Source organism: Sycon ciliatum, chromosome 2, assembly GCF_964019385.1.
Source record: "Sycon ciliatum chromosome 2, ocSycCili1.1, whole genome shotgun sequence".
NCBI lineage: Eukaryota > Metazoa > Porifera > Calcarea > Leucosolenida > Sycettidae > Sycon > Sycon ciliatum.
In genome coordinates, this window is record NC_088644.1 from 8445259 (window position 1) to 8462356 (window position 17098).

Here is a 17098-nt window from a genome sequence, read left to right on the forward strand (position 1 = left end):
CACAGCCCGCGCGGCTTTGGTGGTGCATTTTGCAGCGCTAGTGCAGACAACTACAGTCTACACAGCGTGCAGTACATGTACTACGCAGTAGGATCAAAACGCATCTGCCCTACATACATACAATAACAGTTCTGTACACCTGGTAGATCTACACGTACTCACGTAGATCGATAGAGCGGACAGTAGTCTACAGTCAACTTCGCTTATAACGACACTCGGCGGGGCATCAAAAAGGTGTCCTTATTCGCGAAGTGTCGTGACACCCGAAGTCTCATTTTTATGTATTACAGTGGGATGGGACTTTGTTCTGGGCATGGAAATTCTGTCGTTATTCGCGAATTGTCGTTATATCCGCAGTCGTTATTAGCGAAGTAAAGTTGACTGTAGATCTACGGCAGTGCAGCCTAGCCCGGCTATGACACACGTCTTTCACGCTAATCACAGTCACTCGACTCGTCTGTACTGTAATAACATGTAAGTGTTAAGGCCGGCTGTAGACCATGGTAGACTGTGTATAGTCTGTAGCTAGTGACATTGACCACTGGTGACAGTAGCCCTGGCGATTGATTATCATGATTATGCCCTGGGTTATCACCATCAGCGGTACACACAATCATGCATTTATGCGTCAGATTATGCGCTGCAGCGCGCTGGTCGTCGATCGGCGATCGCGCATCGGATCAAAGAAGTGACTTACCTAGTACCTGTGCACTGCACGCAGCTTTCTGTACGCCCTGAGTGAGGCCTGAGGCCCGTGAGGGCGCCGGCCCCGTACCGGTCAATCGACTGGATCCGCTACAGTACAATTATGTAGATCTACATGACGTACATGTAGATCTAGACGTACATGTAGATCTACGTATATACGTAGACCTACGTATGTGCTGCACTACAGTCTACACTAGTCACTGACGGAGAGTCTTAGGGCGCGTTCGAATTGTCACTCTTTGACTTTTCGAGGAGCTTCGTTTTTCTGAAGAGGTGGCCTTATTGGCCTCTTCAGAAAAACGAAGCTCCTCGAAACTCCTCAAAACTCCTCGAAAGTCGAAACTCATCCGATGGGAAGGTGGATTAGTTTCGAAGAGTTTGGAATACCTACGTCACGTAGTACGTGGAGATATACAATGTAGATGGTCGATCTGATCGGACGTCATCATCGCCATGACAATTCCACTGAAAAACTCTAAAATGATGGAAACCGTTCTAATGCCAGTAATGGGACACTTCAACTAATCTCTTTATAAAATTTGTTAGAACAGTTGATGAAGACAATTCGAACGCGCCCTAACTCTTACTAGTTAGAGCGGAGGCGGATCTTTGTCTTTGCTTTCAATTTCATATTGAATCATAAGCATAACCACACAACTCAGAGAGTTGGTCCCGGACATCGTGGCTAAGCGAGGCTGGAGCGAACACCTGTCAGTTTTGTCTGAAATCTCCTGTGACAGTGTCGACTTGGCTGGCCACGAACCGTGGCGTGGGCGAGAAGACCTTCTGGTCGCCCAGTACAATGGCGGTGCACGCAATGAGACCAGGGAGCACTAAAAAAAAGTTTTTTTAGTACTCCCTGGTTGGAACTGAGAGTGAGAGCTAGCTGTCCTTGGACACGATTCAAGGTTTCAACAAAGTGTGTTTACTTCCTACATCGTGTACATGTACTTCGATATGTCTTCACTTCAAGCAAGTCATGATCTGTAGAAAGAAGCTTGTTGCTTCATTCGTACCTGACGATGGCAATATTGCCTGATGCTGTGATGGTTCGGTCCTGTACATGCAGTACTTCTTTGGAAATGGGTGTGTCCATCCAACTACTTTCTTTTTTTGGTGAAGCTGCAAGATGACTTGAATTCTCAAGTCATGATCTGGAGCCAGTGGAGGCCAAATCTTTCTTCCCCAACGTTGGCAACGAATAGGCCTTGACAGATTATGCTAGTGTCATAGCCCGAGAGTGAGGGCTTGTAACTTTTAACTTACTGCTGATAGCTACTGTGCGTAGAACGTGGACACACTGTGTCTTCCGGACCGTAGTTGGAACAGTTATTGTACAATATAATATACGGTGTGTGCCGGCGAGGTCACCTACCCAGTGAGACTGTAAAATGATAGGTTTTGCTGCTGTCAATGGATGAAGCGCACGACTGTGCATTTGCAGTAGAAAGTGCAATACCTGTAGTTATGAATTCGCTTTATAGTAGTAGTAGTAGTACGCTAGGTGTGGATGTGCGTGATTGCACCTGCTTGACCATTGACTGGCTATGCTTTTAATCAAGTACATGTTGCGGTCCAGACGCCGGGTCTAGGCTTGCCCCGTTCTAATACCCTTTCACACTTTGCGTATCTTATGATGACAGCCGCTTCTAGATCACGCAGACCTGTGCGTGTATGTGTGTGCGTGTGCGTGTCCGATCGCCGTTCCGCGCAGCGGACAAAGTGGCAGTTCAGCTGCATGTTTAGCAAGTACTATCGCTACTGCCGCTGCTTGCTGTTTTCTACGATGTGTTATATCATGGCATGCTGCTGCTTTTAGCGAGAGGTTCTTTCGGTGCTCTTCTCCCAAACAGTGAACATATTCTCTGCTCTGACGAGATCAGTTGGTTATGTGTGTGTTGGGTTAGGACTGGGTGAAGTTGCGTTATGCCAGCCGTGACTATACTTGTCACAAAACGTTCCGAGGGTTAGAGACGACACAGCCATGGGCGAGACTAACCGGAACGCTGTCCGAGCGAGTTATCACAAGTGGTGCTGTGACCAGAATGGCTGGCAAGAACGAGGCAACAAAGTTCACCATTCCTAGAAGAGGTGCGAAGATCTCGGCCAGGCGCTTGTAGACGGTGCAAGCGCAGTCTAAGTATATTGAAGATGTTCAATGTATCCTGCCTCACTACTGGTTGTGTTGTTGTGGGTGCGGGAACTGGCCTCCACCAGGGAATAAAGAGGTTTGTTCTCTGTTGTGCTCGATTGGCATGGCGCAGTGATGACTGAGCTGCCTTTTGTGATGAGAATTGCATGCTGCATGATGGGCATACAGTTCGTAAGGAGGGGTATGGATGTGTCGTATCTCTCTAGTCTGTTTGGTCTAGTCCTCAGGCTGGGATGCCAGCCGGAGTGATTAGGGTGAACTATTGGCGGCCTTGTGCGCGAGGAATCATGGCATGATGTTGAGAGGCATGCATGATGCGGGTTGCACTGGTCGGCTAGTCTAAATGTGTGATGAACGGGAATCCGGATGGCGCACGAGGCTACGCGAGATGTCGCGAGTCAGGCGTGGGATCGGGAAACCTGATGCGACGGTGGTCGCTTGGCATGTTCACACGGCGGTTAGGGTTACAGTGGTTGAGTACGCTGTGCCCACGTGCAATTGGGGTGTGCACTCGTAGGCGCGCGCGTGCCGTGATCGGACGGCAGCGGCGTGGCTGAGTATATCAGGCGAGCTGAGGCGAAGAGGACTGAGTTCTTCGGGATCAGTCGTCCTGCTAGCACTATTTGTCTACTTTGCTCATTCTTTTGCTGTGTTGACGATGGCTCAGCAACAGCAACAACAAGGCAGAGGTGTGAATGCGCCTGCTGCAAATGTTCATCAACCGTTAGTAGCTGGTGGTGCTGCTGCGGTGGGTGGCCCTGGTGCAGTGATGGCTGCAGCAGGGGGAGCGGTAGCTGGTGCTGGAGGAGCGCCAGTTGCTCCTGCGTTCGGGAGGCCTGCGGTGATGCCCGAGGCCTACGATGGTTCCGGAGACTGGGTGGAGTATATCCAGTACTTCGATCAGTGCGCGCAGGTGAACGGGTGGAATGACCCGCAGAAAGCGCAGTACTTAGCGGTACGCCTCAGAGGTGGGGCGCAACGCTTTTTGGCTACTATAACGGCTGCAAGACGGGCCGTATGGCAGCATGTGAGTGCGGACCTTGAGCGAAGGTTCGCACCACCCGCTAATGAGCGGCAGTTTAAGGCTCAATTCCGCACGAGGAGGCGTAAATCCGGTGAGGATTTAGCGCATCTGGCGGATGATCTGCGTCGGCTGGTGGTGCGGGCGTACCCCAACATGCCGGGTGGGTTACAGGATGAGCTGGTGAGGGACCAGTTCATCGAGGCGGTATCTCCTGTGGCTTTGAGAGTGAGGCTGCAGGAGAATCCTCCGGCGACGGTGCAGGCGGCATTAGAGATGGCGCTGCACCTGGAAAAGGTTTGGCGAAGTGTTGACTTGCCAAGCGAAGCTCCGCAGAGGCTGGTGGGCCCCTACGGAGAGAGCCAGCAAACACAGTTGGTGACGGCCGCTGTGGATGTTGCTGAGGCTCCAGCGAGAGGACAGACGGACGTCCTCGAGCGTACTTTGAGCAGCCTGGTGAGGACGCTCGACCAACTACTGGAGAGGCGTGAGGCTCCAAGTGGTCAAGGAGGGCGAGGCCGAGGAAGAACTCGGGATCAGGAGCCCGCTCGACGAGTGAAGATGTTCACTTGTTGGAACTGTGGTGAACCGGGCCACAGGGCAGCCCAATGTCCTCGTGAAGCGCAGACGGGGCGCGGAGGATACGATGGCTCGAGGAGAGGGCCTTTGGGAAACGGCCAGTGACTGGGGCGATGGCCCACGTGCCTGGTCAGACCATTTCTTTGGGTCGAGAGTGTAATCCGGCAGCACCTGATGAGCGTGCTGTCGAACAATCCATTCCTATGGTCGGATGCGACTCTGGAACGGGGATGTTGACCACGGGGACAATCGATGGGTTGTCAGTGGAGATGCTGGTAGATACTGGAGCGGCTGTAAGCTTAGTATCTGCGGATCTAGCCAGGAAGCTGGGCTACGATCCGGATCGACTCACGGCGGATGCGCCTGGGTTGAAGTTTTGTGGGGCAGATGGTAAGCCTTTGGTGGTGAACGGAAAAGTGGTTGTTCACCTTGGCGTTCAAGGATGTGTTTGTTCGCCGGAAATGCGGGTAGTCGATGGGCTACGATTTCCATGTGTGCTGGGACGTGATGTGCTGTCCAGCATTCCCTGTAACATAACCTCTGCGAATGGCAAGCTATGTTTCAAGGTCGAAGAAAGGCGAGGGGGTGGTGCAGATGAGGCTCCGCTCCGCTTGCAGGAGAAGATTGTTCTCCCACCACACCACGAGATGACCGTGGCGGCTGTGGTGGACACTCTTGCATTCGATGGGATGCCAGAGTTGGGGCTCACGGAACCAGATTGTGGGACTGCGAGCGACCCTGGTCTCTTGGTGGCAAAGTGTGTTGTGCGGCCACAAGAGAATCGTGTTCCCGTGCGATTGATGAATTGCACGGTGGAACAAATCACTCTGCCCAAGAGAGCCCAGATTGGCAAGCTGTGTGCAGTTGCAACTGTGGTGGACGGTAGTGAAGAGTTGGACGAGGCGAATGACTGGTGTAGCTACGGGGCTAACCAGGATTTGTGGTCTGTACTGCGAGTGGGGAACCCCGATGGTGGTCCCGGCGCAGGGAAGCGCTCTCCAGGCGGGAAGAGGCTGCTTGAAACCGGTGGTGGTGATGACGATGGTCGGTCACACCATTGTGCGATGAGGGATGATGAGGCAGTACACGAGGCCGACGTTGACCAGCGTGGTCGTGGTACGATGCCTGATGGCTGTTGCTCTCAGGAGGGTAACTGGGAGGCATGCTCCCCACCTGATACAGGCAACAGCGAGCAGCCTGTGGTTGAGGCCGAGCAGTTGGCTAGGCTCAGAACCTTGGTCGAGCAGTACAGATGTGTATTCGCTATGAACATGTCCGAGCTGGGTCGGACAGACGTGTTGAAACACGAGATTAGGACTAGCTGTGATGGTCCAGTTTATGAGCCCGCAAGGAGATTGCCTTGGAGCTCGCGAGAAACATGTCGGAAGTTGGTTGACAACATGCTTGAACAGGGTGTGATCGAAGAATCGGTCAGTCCATGGTCTTCACCAGTTGTGTTGGTGCGGAAGAAGGACGGATCGACGAGGTTCTGTGTTGATTATCGGAGAGTCAATGCAATAACCGTGAAAGATCCATACCCACTCCCGCGTATTGATGATACGTTGGACGCGTTGGGCGGTGCGATGTACTTCTCGACGCTTGATCTGTGCTCTGGGTATCATCAGATGCCAATGGACGAGGCAGACAAGGCCAAGACGGCATTTTCCACGCCTGATGGGCACTATGAGTTCAATGTGATGCCATTTGGTGTGTGCAATGGCCCGAGCTCATTTCAACGGCTGATGAGTGCCGTTTTGCGAGGTTTGCAGTGGCAGATGTGCCTGGTATACCTCGATGATATTATCGTGTTCTCAAAGACGTTTGACGAACACTTGGAACGACTGGAAGCAGTGTTCCAAAGACTACTGGAGGCTGGTCTTCGGTTGAAACCCTCGAAATGTCATCTGTTGAGGACAGAAGTCAATTTCTTGGGTCATGTTGTCACGAAGGATGGTGTGCGCACCGATCCGGACAAGATTGAGACCGTGTCAGAGTGGCGGTGCCCAAAGAACGTAGCAGAGGTGCGTTCTTTTATGGGTTTCTGTGGCTACTATCGACGGTTTGTGAAGGATTATGCATCCATTTCTCGGCCGCTGGTGAAGCTGACGAGGCAAAACCAGAGGTTTTCATGGGATGGCGAGTGTGAGATCGCATTCCAATTGCTGAAACAGAAGATGTCTTCAGCACCCACGTTGGCGTATCCGAGGTTTGAGACCGATGCGCCCCCATTTGTAGTCGATGTGGACGCAAGTGGCCATGGTTTGGGAGCTGTGTTGTCCCAGACCGACGCAGATGGTCGGGAGCGACCTATTGCGTATGCAAGCAGAGGGTTGAACTCTGCCGAGAGGAATTATGGCTCGACGAAGAGTGAACTCCTCGGACTAGTGTGGGCATTTAGGCATTTCAGATGCTATTTGCTGGGTCGAAGGTTTGTCGTGCGCACAGACCATCAAGCACTAAAATACCTGAACCGTTTCAAAGAACCAAGTGCGATCGTGGCGCGGTGGCTTGAGTTTCTGAGTGATTTCGATTACGAGGTGCGTTATCGGAAAGGTAAAGTCCATGCCAATGCTGATGGCTTGTCTCGACAAGTGCAGGATCAGAGGTGTGGCACCACAGTCCCTGATGAGGTGATCGCTGTGGTATCAGACGAAAGGAGCTCAGTGGAGAATGCTGAGTCGGTCCAGAGTGACCTTCCTACGCCCTTTGTGCGGCGACGAAACTGGACATCAGCTGATTGGGCTGATGTTCAGCAACGTGATCATGAATTGACACGGCTGAGTGAGTGGCTCAGCTCCGGGTCATCTTCGCCTGACTTGACTGGTGTGAGTCCGGCTCTGAGGCATTATTTCCGAGGACGAAAATGCCTTGTGGTGCGAGAGGACGTGATATGTCGCGTTTTGCACAGTGAGAACGCAGGAGAGGGCACAAAGTTTCAAATTTTGGTGCCAGTTGCGTTGCGCGGTCAGGTGCTGAGTGAGTACCATGATCATCTAGGTCACTTAGGCGTGACTAGAACGTATCACCAGATTCGTTGTGAGTGAGGTGAAGGAACCTGAAGATGCTGAGTCTGTCGAAACGCCCCCGGCTGATGTGTATGTGCCGGACCCTACAGACTTGTTGTATTGGGATTCTGATGAGGATGCCCAGCATGAGACGTATGGCGGCGTGGACGGTGTTGGCGGCCAACCAGTTGTGCAGATCCCGCTACCAGTCAACCAGCCACCGCCACAACCAGCCCAGATTGCGGTTCAGACTCGAGCTGGGAGGACCGTCCGGCCACCGCAGTATTTTGGAATGCAAACCCAGTTGAGAAGACGACGGTAAGCCGAATGTTGTCGCCACGAGGACGTGGCAGTCTTTTCGAAGGCGCGGGGAGATGTCATAGCCCGAGAGTGAGGGCTTGTAACTTTTAACTTACTGCTGATAGCTACTGTGCGTAGAACGTGGACACACTGTGTCTTCCGGACCGTAGTTGGAACAGTTATTGTACAATATAATATACGGTGTGTGCCGGCGAGGTCACCTACCCAGTGAGACTGTAAAATGATAGGTTTTGCTGCTGTCAATGGATGAAGCGCACGACTGTGCATTTGCAGTAGAAAGTGCAATACCTGTAGTTATGAATTCGCTTTATAGTAGTAGTAGTAGTACGCTAGGTGTGGATGTGCGTGATTGCACCTGCTTGACCATTGACTGGCTATGCTTTTAATCAAGTACATGTTGCGGTCCAGACGCCGGGTCTAGGCTTGCCCCGTTCTAATACCCTTTCACACTTTGCGTATCTTATGATGACAGCCGCTTCTAGATCACGCAGACCTGTGCGTGTATGTGTGTGCGTGTGCGTGTCCGATCGCCGTTCCGCGCAGCGGACAAAGTGGCAGTTCAGCTGCATGTTTAGCAAGTACTATCGCTACTGCCGCTGCTTGCTGTTTTCTACGATGTGTTATATCATGGCATGCTGCTGCTTTTAGCGAGAGGTTCTTTCGGTGCTCTTCTCCCAAACAGTGAACATATTCTCTGCTCTGACGAGATCAGTTGGTTATGTGTGTGTTGGGTTAGGACTGGGTGAAGTTGCGTTATGCCAGCCGTGACTATACTTGTCACAAAACGTTCCGAGGGTTAGAGACGACACAGCCATGGGCGAGACTAACCGGAACGCTGTCCGAGCGAGTTATCACACTAGCATAATTTTTCGCATAATTCCTACCAAAATCGAATAATCGCATAATTCGAGGCGAATTGCATACGATTCGCATAAAATTGGAATAATCCGCCTGTTCGCATCAAATTCCATACAGTTATACATGTTGTACAAGTACAAGTAGATGCACCAGGAAGTCGTACATGTAGGTTTACGACTCCCTTGCTAACAGATCCAGTCCACAACAATCAGTGACGGTCGTAGCTACAGTACATGTACAATGTAAGTCGGACGGTGCATTGACCCCGTTGAACTTTTGCTACTACATGTACAGTACAACGCCCTCTACAAAAAAATTCCCCTGTTATTTTGCACAGAACCATTAGCAGCATATGTGAGCATAATGCGGCATAATATGATAACTTTTAGCATAAAAATAGGCTTAAATAGCATAATTCTGCAATTTTTCAGCAATGCGAAAAGCATAATTATTTTCACGAAAAATATTAGCATAATCTGTCAAGGCCTGTAGCAACGAATCAGGCGCTACAATAGGCACACACACACATACATGTACAATGTACATGTACATGTAGGCAGTTGCCATGGCGGCATGGGTAATCCGTGGGGTATATCATGGTATATACCCGGTACCGGGTAATGCTGACACAGTGACAGTAGCTACATGTACATGTACATTGTAGGGAGTCGACTCGTACCCAAACTCCAAAGTCCCAAACCCCTCCCTACACGTATAATAAACTGACTTTGTCATTTCCAAGTGAACATGGCCTACAAAGTAATGATTCACAGTCACATGTATCATGTGTAGCAGGGAGTCGTAAAATACCACGACTCCCTGATGTGTAGGTACTAGGTGACATATTGCATTACAGGTTACAGGAGTGTGACGTTACGCACAGACTAGAAGTAGAACTTGAAGTAGAACATTATCGTTTGGTTGTGAGTCGAGTCGGCAGTGTGTATTGCTGCTAGTACTACTAGTTTGCAACAAGACGCCAAGACTCAAGACTGACAAGAGGGGCGATGTGCTGCTACATGTTTGTCTAGTAAGTAGTATGAAGGTAGAACGTTCTGTCTTGGGATCTGTTTGCCCAGCCAGGAGACAGACGAACAGGCGATTACCGGCGAGTAGACCAGGTAAAAGACCTCCTGCTTTCTGCGGCGGGTCTACCGGGCCGTAGTGGAGGCGAGGAAGCGCGCTGCCACGGACATACATAGCGGCCGGCACAGGTGGCGCCGCACATTTCACTTCTCGCTGACGCTTTGTGCACGGAGGCAATATGGGTGCTACAGTGTCGTCTCGCGCCGAGTATGACGATGACGGTTACATGCTGCGAACCCCAGGTAACAAATCCTTGCTGGAAGATATGGGACAATTCGTTCGGGAAATGAATAAGAAGAACCCTGGCGAATCCACTGTTGTGTTCGACCGCAGCTTCCAGTGGTGCACTGACCTGAGGGCGGATGACTTCGCCAAGCCGCCCGACAGTGAGGCACTCTTCGTCGTCGATGACGGGAATCTTGCGTCGAAGGCGAAGACCAGCAGCGGCGCCCCATGCCTAGTCCTCTCCAAGGTGGAGAGGCTTACAGGAACGTTCAACGTCCATGGCTTCTTGAAAAGGTTTGTCGCCGACGACAATGAGCTGGGACAGATCTACGAGATACGCTGCTGGACGTTCCAGAGCTTCCAGCAGATACTGGACGCGGCTGGCGACAAGGAAGCAGAAATCAAGCTGTGTCTTGAAGCCAACACGGAGCCAGTCACTAGCATAATGGGGCCGGGGCATGTCAATATGGGAACGGGTTCCTCATTACTTGGTGCACGGGAACGGGTACTTCCCGACCGTTTGCGCGCAGCACTGAAAAAGGACCCGAAGTCGGAGGAACTGGACAAGAAGTTCCGCCTGTGTCTTCTCCTCAACGCCATGGATGGAAGGTTGCTTGCAGTGCATGGCATAAAGAAGCAAGCACGGTTGACGCCAGAGCTGGTGGATCGCGACTTGGAGATGATAAGAATGTACTCCGGTAGAGGCCGACTGACATCCAGCCTTGTCATTATTGAGTACTCGTCAGAGCTCATGTTTGCAGACGGAACACGAGCACCCATACGCCGTCAGCCCAAGGGAGACATCTGTTTCCTAACCGTGAATCCGCATGATGGTCCCGAGTTCTCTGTTGGCTGCAACGTTGATGGCTTCTACTTTGCTAAGGATCCATCTCCAGATGGTGCACCACCTCCTGTGGATGACATGACGGACAATCTCCGTAGCCTGTTGAGGATACACAGCAAGCACTTTTCACAGACTTTCGGACGAGAAGGGTTCATGCAAGGCACTTATGCTGGTACTCTGCTGGATCGGGAGACGCTCAAACAGACAGAAATCACCCGCGAAGTTCCAAAGCTGCGCAAGAGAATGCTGCATCAGCTGATGATGAGAACCACCCAGAACATCCTGTTGGATTCGAACAGCACGTTGGGACCAGCCTTCAGAGACGACGAGACGCTACGTCTGCCTCCCTCATCTTTACTGCCATCTCGGAAGGGTGCAAAGTCAGTCGTAAAAACCCAAAAGGGAAAACGAGTCAAGATAAAACTGAAGGAGGAAAAGAGTCCCGCGATAAGCACCAGCAGTCGAGTGAAGAACACAGATATGACGATGACGCAGCAAGCCAGGCTACACGCCCATCCACAATCAAAAACAGCTGCCAAGATCGATGCAGAGCTGGAGCACGAGAGACGCGAGCAAGAGGAGAGCAAAGAGCCTGGACAGGCTATGTGCGGCAAGGGTATGGGGATCGCTAAGTTCCAGCTGCACATGGACCAGGCCATGAGTGCAGGAGCAGCAGGAGCGGGAGCTGAAGAAGAGAACGACGAACAACAGGGTGCAGCTGGTGGTGGCACTCGGCGGCCGCACTCCAGAAAGCAAAAGAACCGCGTTCCGCCAATCCCCTTGGATCCGGACTACGCCAGCGGTGACAGCTCTGCAGGTGAAGACGAGGAGAGTGACAATGCAGAGCTGAACAGAATCATGGGAGACGATCGGTTTGAAGGCCTTCCGACCGATTACTGGACTGTCACCAAGCTGATCAAAGACATCAAGAGGGGAAATACGAATGCAACAGTCATCATCCTGTGCTTGATAGCCGATTTTGGTTTAACCAGTGATTCCTGTCTGCTGGCGTTCAAAGACAGCGGTGCTATGGAGCTGCTCGTCAATCTGCTGGCTGCCGATGATGATGAGATAAAAATCGGTTCACTCAGGATCTTGAAGGAGATTGCCAGACGCTCGCACACGCGACGGGTCATCACGGAGTCCAGGGGCATTGGACTGTTAGCGAACTGCATCCCTCACCTTAGCCCTCTGATTATGTCTATGGCAGCCGGGACTCTGGCCAGGGTTGCTGCATCTGCTAATGCACGCAGACAGTTGCGCCGCTACGGCGCTATTGACAAGTTCACTGGCCTCCTGCGGCATGAACAACTGGAAGTGAAAAAGGCTGGTGCCCTCGGCCTATGGAGATGTAGCTTGGCCACTAAGAACAAGTCGGCGATCTTTCACGCCAAGACATTCTCTATCTTTGGTACACTACTGAGTGCGGATCAAGATGAGGACTTGCTCGTGCCAGTGGTTGGCACAATCCAGGAGTGCACTATACAAGCGCGCTTCCAGCTGCTGATGCGCACGGAGGGCATGGTGCCAGCGCTGGTCCAGTTGTTCAATAGCTCCAATCTGGAATTGCGAGACATGGCTGCCAGTGCCGTCTTCAGGGCCGGCGAGCAGGATGACGTCCGCCAGCAAGTGAGAGAGCACGGCGGCTTGCCACCGCTTACAACGATGCTGGCCTCCGCTAAGACGCCACAGATGGTGGAGTTTGTCACCGGCGCACTGTACCAGTGTTGTCACGACCGGGAGAGCATCAGCATACTGCGAGACTGTAGAGCGACGGACTATTTGGCGGGTCTTATCGGACAGGAGACCGGGGACGTACTTCTCCATGTCAGCGGGGCCCTGGGCTTGCTGGCGCAGGATAGCGCCAACCGCAGGACTATTCGCAAGTCTGGTGCAATTGTCCATCTGGTGCATCACCTGACGGGAACCAACGAATGCCTTCTCACCAACGTGAGCCTGGCTCTGAGGAACCTGGCCACGGACCTGGCCTGCGTGCAGTCTATTGACGAGCAGGATGGTGTTCGCTGCCTGTGGTCGTTGCTCAAGTCGCCAAGCGCCAATGTCAGATCCGGTGCCTTGTTAGCCCTGTGCCCGTGCGTGGAGAGATCTCGCGAGGCCGGCGGGATGGTGCGCTCCTTCGTCGGCGGCCTGGGAATCGTCACCAGTCTGCTGAAGTCGCCGAGTCTGCAGGTGCTGTCCAGTGTTTGTGCCCTGATCACTCATGTTGCAATGGACGACGAGAACCTCTCAGTTATCACTGATCACAACATTGTGACCATGCTGTCCGGCCTAACCAAGACAATGCGATACGGCAAGTACGAGCAGTTCTATCCGTTCGGATCAACAGTAAGGGACCCGGAGACTGGCGCAGAGCTGAAGGTGACTGGTCTGCGCAAGCACCTGTCCGATGCCATCGCGAGCTGCTGCAACTGCACTGACAATCGCGAGACGTTTGCAGAGTGCAAGATTGGTATCCCCCTGGTCTCCTACCTGACCTCACCGGACGAGTGTGTTCGCCAGGCAACCTGCTGCGCTCTCTACCAGTTGTCACGTGATGCAACCAACTGCGTAACGTTACAGAAGACCGGTGTTGTCAGACCCTTGCTGAAACTCATGGGGTCGCAGAACGAAGTGATCCTGGAGAATGCCGCTTGCTGCATTCGCAACATCCGCCTGCTGGCCCTGACAAGTGAGCAGCCGGATAGATGTTACCTTCAACCAAGAAAGAAGCGATCTAGCCAGCAGTGAAGCTCGTATGCACGTAGCCAAGGAGAGGGTACCGACGGAGAAGAATGTCTTCTGGGATTAATGCTGCACTCATACGTCACATGTACAACTTGTACATGCATATCAATAAATGATAGGCTTATCTTCAATTTTAAAATAGCAATAAAGAAAACGCTAATTTAATTTTTTTTGTCTCCGCATCGATTATTTGCTTATCTTCAATTCGTTTTAATACTGCCAATGCAGGCGTGGCTGGTGTAGTATAGTAGACGGACTTCCCCAACGCAAAGTACGGCTGCCAACCCATCTGGGTTACAGCATCACACTACAATCGTATACTCTGGACTTGGCTGCGTGGGAAGACTGGAGCATGACACCTTTCAGCAGTACTTTACTGAGCGCAATGGATGTAAGAATGAACGAGTATATCTGTATTGTTGTGACATCAATCATCTAAGAAATAAATGAGCAGAGTAGACATTGGCATTCTCCTTCTGAACATCACCTGATCATTGTACTACTGTATCTGCATACAACCGTGCAACCATTTTCATTGCAAGAAAAAGGGAACCCAACCGGCTGACCCCATTGCAGCAGAGCAGAGTGATCTCCAACAATGCTAGAATTCATTCTGGTGGCCTTATCAACGTTATCATAAGACAGTTCATCCAACCACTTTACATAGGAAGAATCCACCCATGCTAGGGAACAAGTGAGTCTTCAGAAGCATTATTCTCTGCTGTATGCACATCCACTTGTACCCAGATGTTGGTATTCCAAAGTATAATGCCGGTTAAACTAGTGGACCAGCCTATGAGAACTGCACCCAACGCCCATAGGAGTCTGATACAGAATTTCCAAATCTTTCGTGCCCCCCCCCCCCCTCACCTACACGCGCACGGGGACCGGCCTTTGCACGGTTCACAATGGTTATTATTTCCTGCGATGGGACTTATAACATGCGACAAGGGAATTCCTGTCACGTGCTGTCGCATACAATGATACAGTCACAAGGGCCACTGTCGCAGAATTAGTTTATCCATGTTCAACTACATGTACTTTTGCGACATGCGACGAAACTCGCAGCACCTTTTTATACGCTCAGCACATGCGCATGTGCACTGCATGTACAGTAGATGCCAAAAATTGTGGATTGTGCATCACAGATGCAGCTTGTCGCTACTAGACGTCGTGCGTCGAACCCTATAAATAGAATGTTGTGAATCGTGCTGTTTAGAGAGAGAGACGGTGCTAAATTGATGTTAGATATTCAGTATTGCAGTGCTCTAGGTTTTACCAAGACTGACAAACGTACATGATTGACTCATGTATATTGACATTATACAATCATGTACATTTGACATCAGTACCAAGAGTGCATAAGGGGGTTGTGTGTACTCCTGATACATGTACACACCCATAATGAATCTATTCCTGGATGAAAGAGGAGGACAGAATTTCTTACGTTTTCGACTTCAAAGAACCTTCTGTGACAGCTCCAGCAGATGGAAGCGCTGCCACCAGTACTCAACAGCATCAGGAAAGTCGAAGTATGTATCCAACTAAAAGAGAACGTCTCCTTGTGCGAAAAAGACAAAGTACATGCACACAACTGTCACTACCTTCACAGACTGATATGAATGAGTTCGAGTATGGTCATTCGCTGACATGTCACCTCCTTGGACCGGTATTTCGTCGCCCAACAGTCATGACGTCAGAAATTCTGTCATGGCCTGGCGCGCGGCCGCCCATGGCTTTCAAGACACGATCGTACGAACCAAAATACAAAACAAAAAGTTCAAACGAAATAAAATTTTAGAGAAGCATGTTATTTTTACTACGAATTCGTACTGCATTAATTTTCAGTCTGTTATCGATATAATTATCGTCTCTGGTCAGCAAAGTATCCAGGGTATTTTATCGACATCTACTAGACTTTGGTTGAGTTTCTGGAGTACTAGTATCACTTCGGCGAGCTATTTGAGGCGGTGGCGTATGAACAATGCCGAATGGAAGAGTGGCAAGTAAAACACAGTGGAGAAATCCTGTGTGTCGCCAGCAATCAAGCTGATCAGATTGCATCTTGTGGAGATGACGGGGTGCTACTATGGAGCAGTGATGGAGCGCATACTGGTAGCATACTGGTAGATCAGTCGCTTCCCTCGCCTGTGTCCGGAGTGTGTTTTGGAGCAGGCACGAGTCTCTACTGTACAGCAGGAAGACAAGTGTGTGCGTTTGATACACGGAGCCTGACATCGCCACTGTGGCGACTTCAGTTAGGTGGGTGCGATGATGATGAGCTCAACCAGGTGTCGGTGAATGAGAAAGGTAGTCACGTAGCCGCGTGTGACGATGCAGGTGAAATACACGTGATCGAAGTGCGCACAGGAAAGGTGTGCAAGACGCTGCGTCGCCAGCACGAGAACGTCTGTACGTCGGTACAGTTTCGGCCCCGACGTGGCGCAGAGCTAGCCACGTGCGGTCTGGATTGCAAGCTAGTGCGTTGGGACTACTCATGCGGTCGTCCCTTACAGAGAGAAGTGCTCAGCAAACTCACGATATCAGAGACGAGCTCAGCCGGAGCGCAAAAGGCTTCGCCACAAATGCTAAACCCACCATTTCTCCATCAGATTTCATTCCACGAGAGCGGAAGCGTTCTCGCCGCAGCTGCTGAGGACGGGGCTATTCGTCTCTTTTCTGGGTGTGGAAAGGATGCGATGAAGCTAGCGCATGTCCTCGAGGGAGTACATCCATCCAGCGCATGTCAAGTGCAGTTTTCTAGTTTTGCGCCCGACAGCGTGCTAATGTCGGCCGGAAATGATCGCAGGATTGTTGCTTGGAATGTGTCTACGTGTGTTTCCCAGCTGACTACGCGACGTTCTCAGGGGAAGAAGACACCATCAGCAGTGACTGCACGCCGCTCGAAGCCTGCTTCTGCTGCTTCTGTCACTGCTTCATCAGCATCTAGTAATACCTGTGATACAGAGGCACAGCTGCCCACAGATACTGTCAGTGATACCATTAGCCACAGTGTTGTGGGTATGCATCCAACTAAAATCAACTGGCTTACCACATGTACATCTAACAATAAGGTTGTCATAGCCGACCAGACAGCTGCACTGAAAGCATATGCTATCAGTGGTTGAGCTAAAAGGCAAAGTAGTCGATCGCACTACAGTAGCAGCAAGTTTCGTTTCTGATGAAATGGACACTGCTTCTCAAGTGATTGTCTAGCCTGTGATCTTTTTAGGACATTACTTTTTTATTTAGGTTTTTGTGAGTTTTTTTAAAACACCATGCCTCATGGTGGAAGCATGAAGCATGGTCTTGATCCGGCCTTGATTTTTTCTCCATAGAAGCATTTGAATCAAAAAGTGTTCGCCGCCGAGCTGTGACTAAAGCGAGTGTGTGTGTGTGTGTGTGTGTGTTTCTGGAATCGAAGAATGGGCTAGGACTGGTACGAGCACTTTGCTAGAGATTCTACTTATTAAAGCCAAGGTAGAATACCTTGTAACGTGCAGTGTCCAGGTCCAGGATCACTTGCCACCCTATGGGTAAGTGCAGAAGGATAC

General features: G+C 51.1%; 2 protein-coding genes across 2 annotated transcripts; both read left to right on the forward strand.

Moving 5' to 3' along the window:
* The first annotated feature begins 10390 nt into the window (after window positions 1–10390).
* On the forward strand, window positions 10391–14295 carry LOC135808528 (outer dynein arm-docking complex subunit 2-like). Its single transcript, XM_065321726.1, has one exon. The coding sequence runs from the start codon at window positions 10401–10403 to the stop codon at window positions 13545–13547; it is 3147 nt and encodes a 1048-aa protein (XP_065177798.1). The 5' UTR covers window positions 10391–10400; the 3' UTR covers window positions 13548–14295.
* A 1097-nt stretch (window positions 14296–15392) lies between these two features.
* LOC135810718 (WD repeat-containing protein 53-like) lies at window positions 15393–16914 on the forward strand. The gene has a single exon (XM_065324199.1). The coding sequence runs from the start codon at window positions 15536–15538 to the stop codon at window positions 16670–16672; it is 1137 nt and encodes a 378-aa protein (XP_065180271.1). The 5' UTR covers window positions 15393–15535; the 3' UTR covers window positions 16673–16914.
* The last annotated feature ends 184 nt before the right edge of the window (window positions 16915–17098 follow it).

What these genes read in the sequence shown, in the direction of transcription:
- LOC135808528 (XM_065321726.1), top strand. Translation starts at nt 10,401, where the DNA reads ATGGGGCCGGGGCATGTCAATATGGGAACGGGTTCCTCATTACTTGGT.
- LOC135810718 (XM_065324199.1), top strand. Translation starts at nt 15,536, where the DNA reads ATGGAAGAGTGGCAAGTAAAACACAGTGGAGAAATCCTGTGTGTCGCC.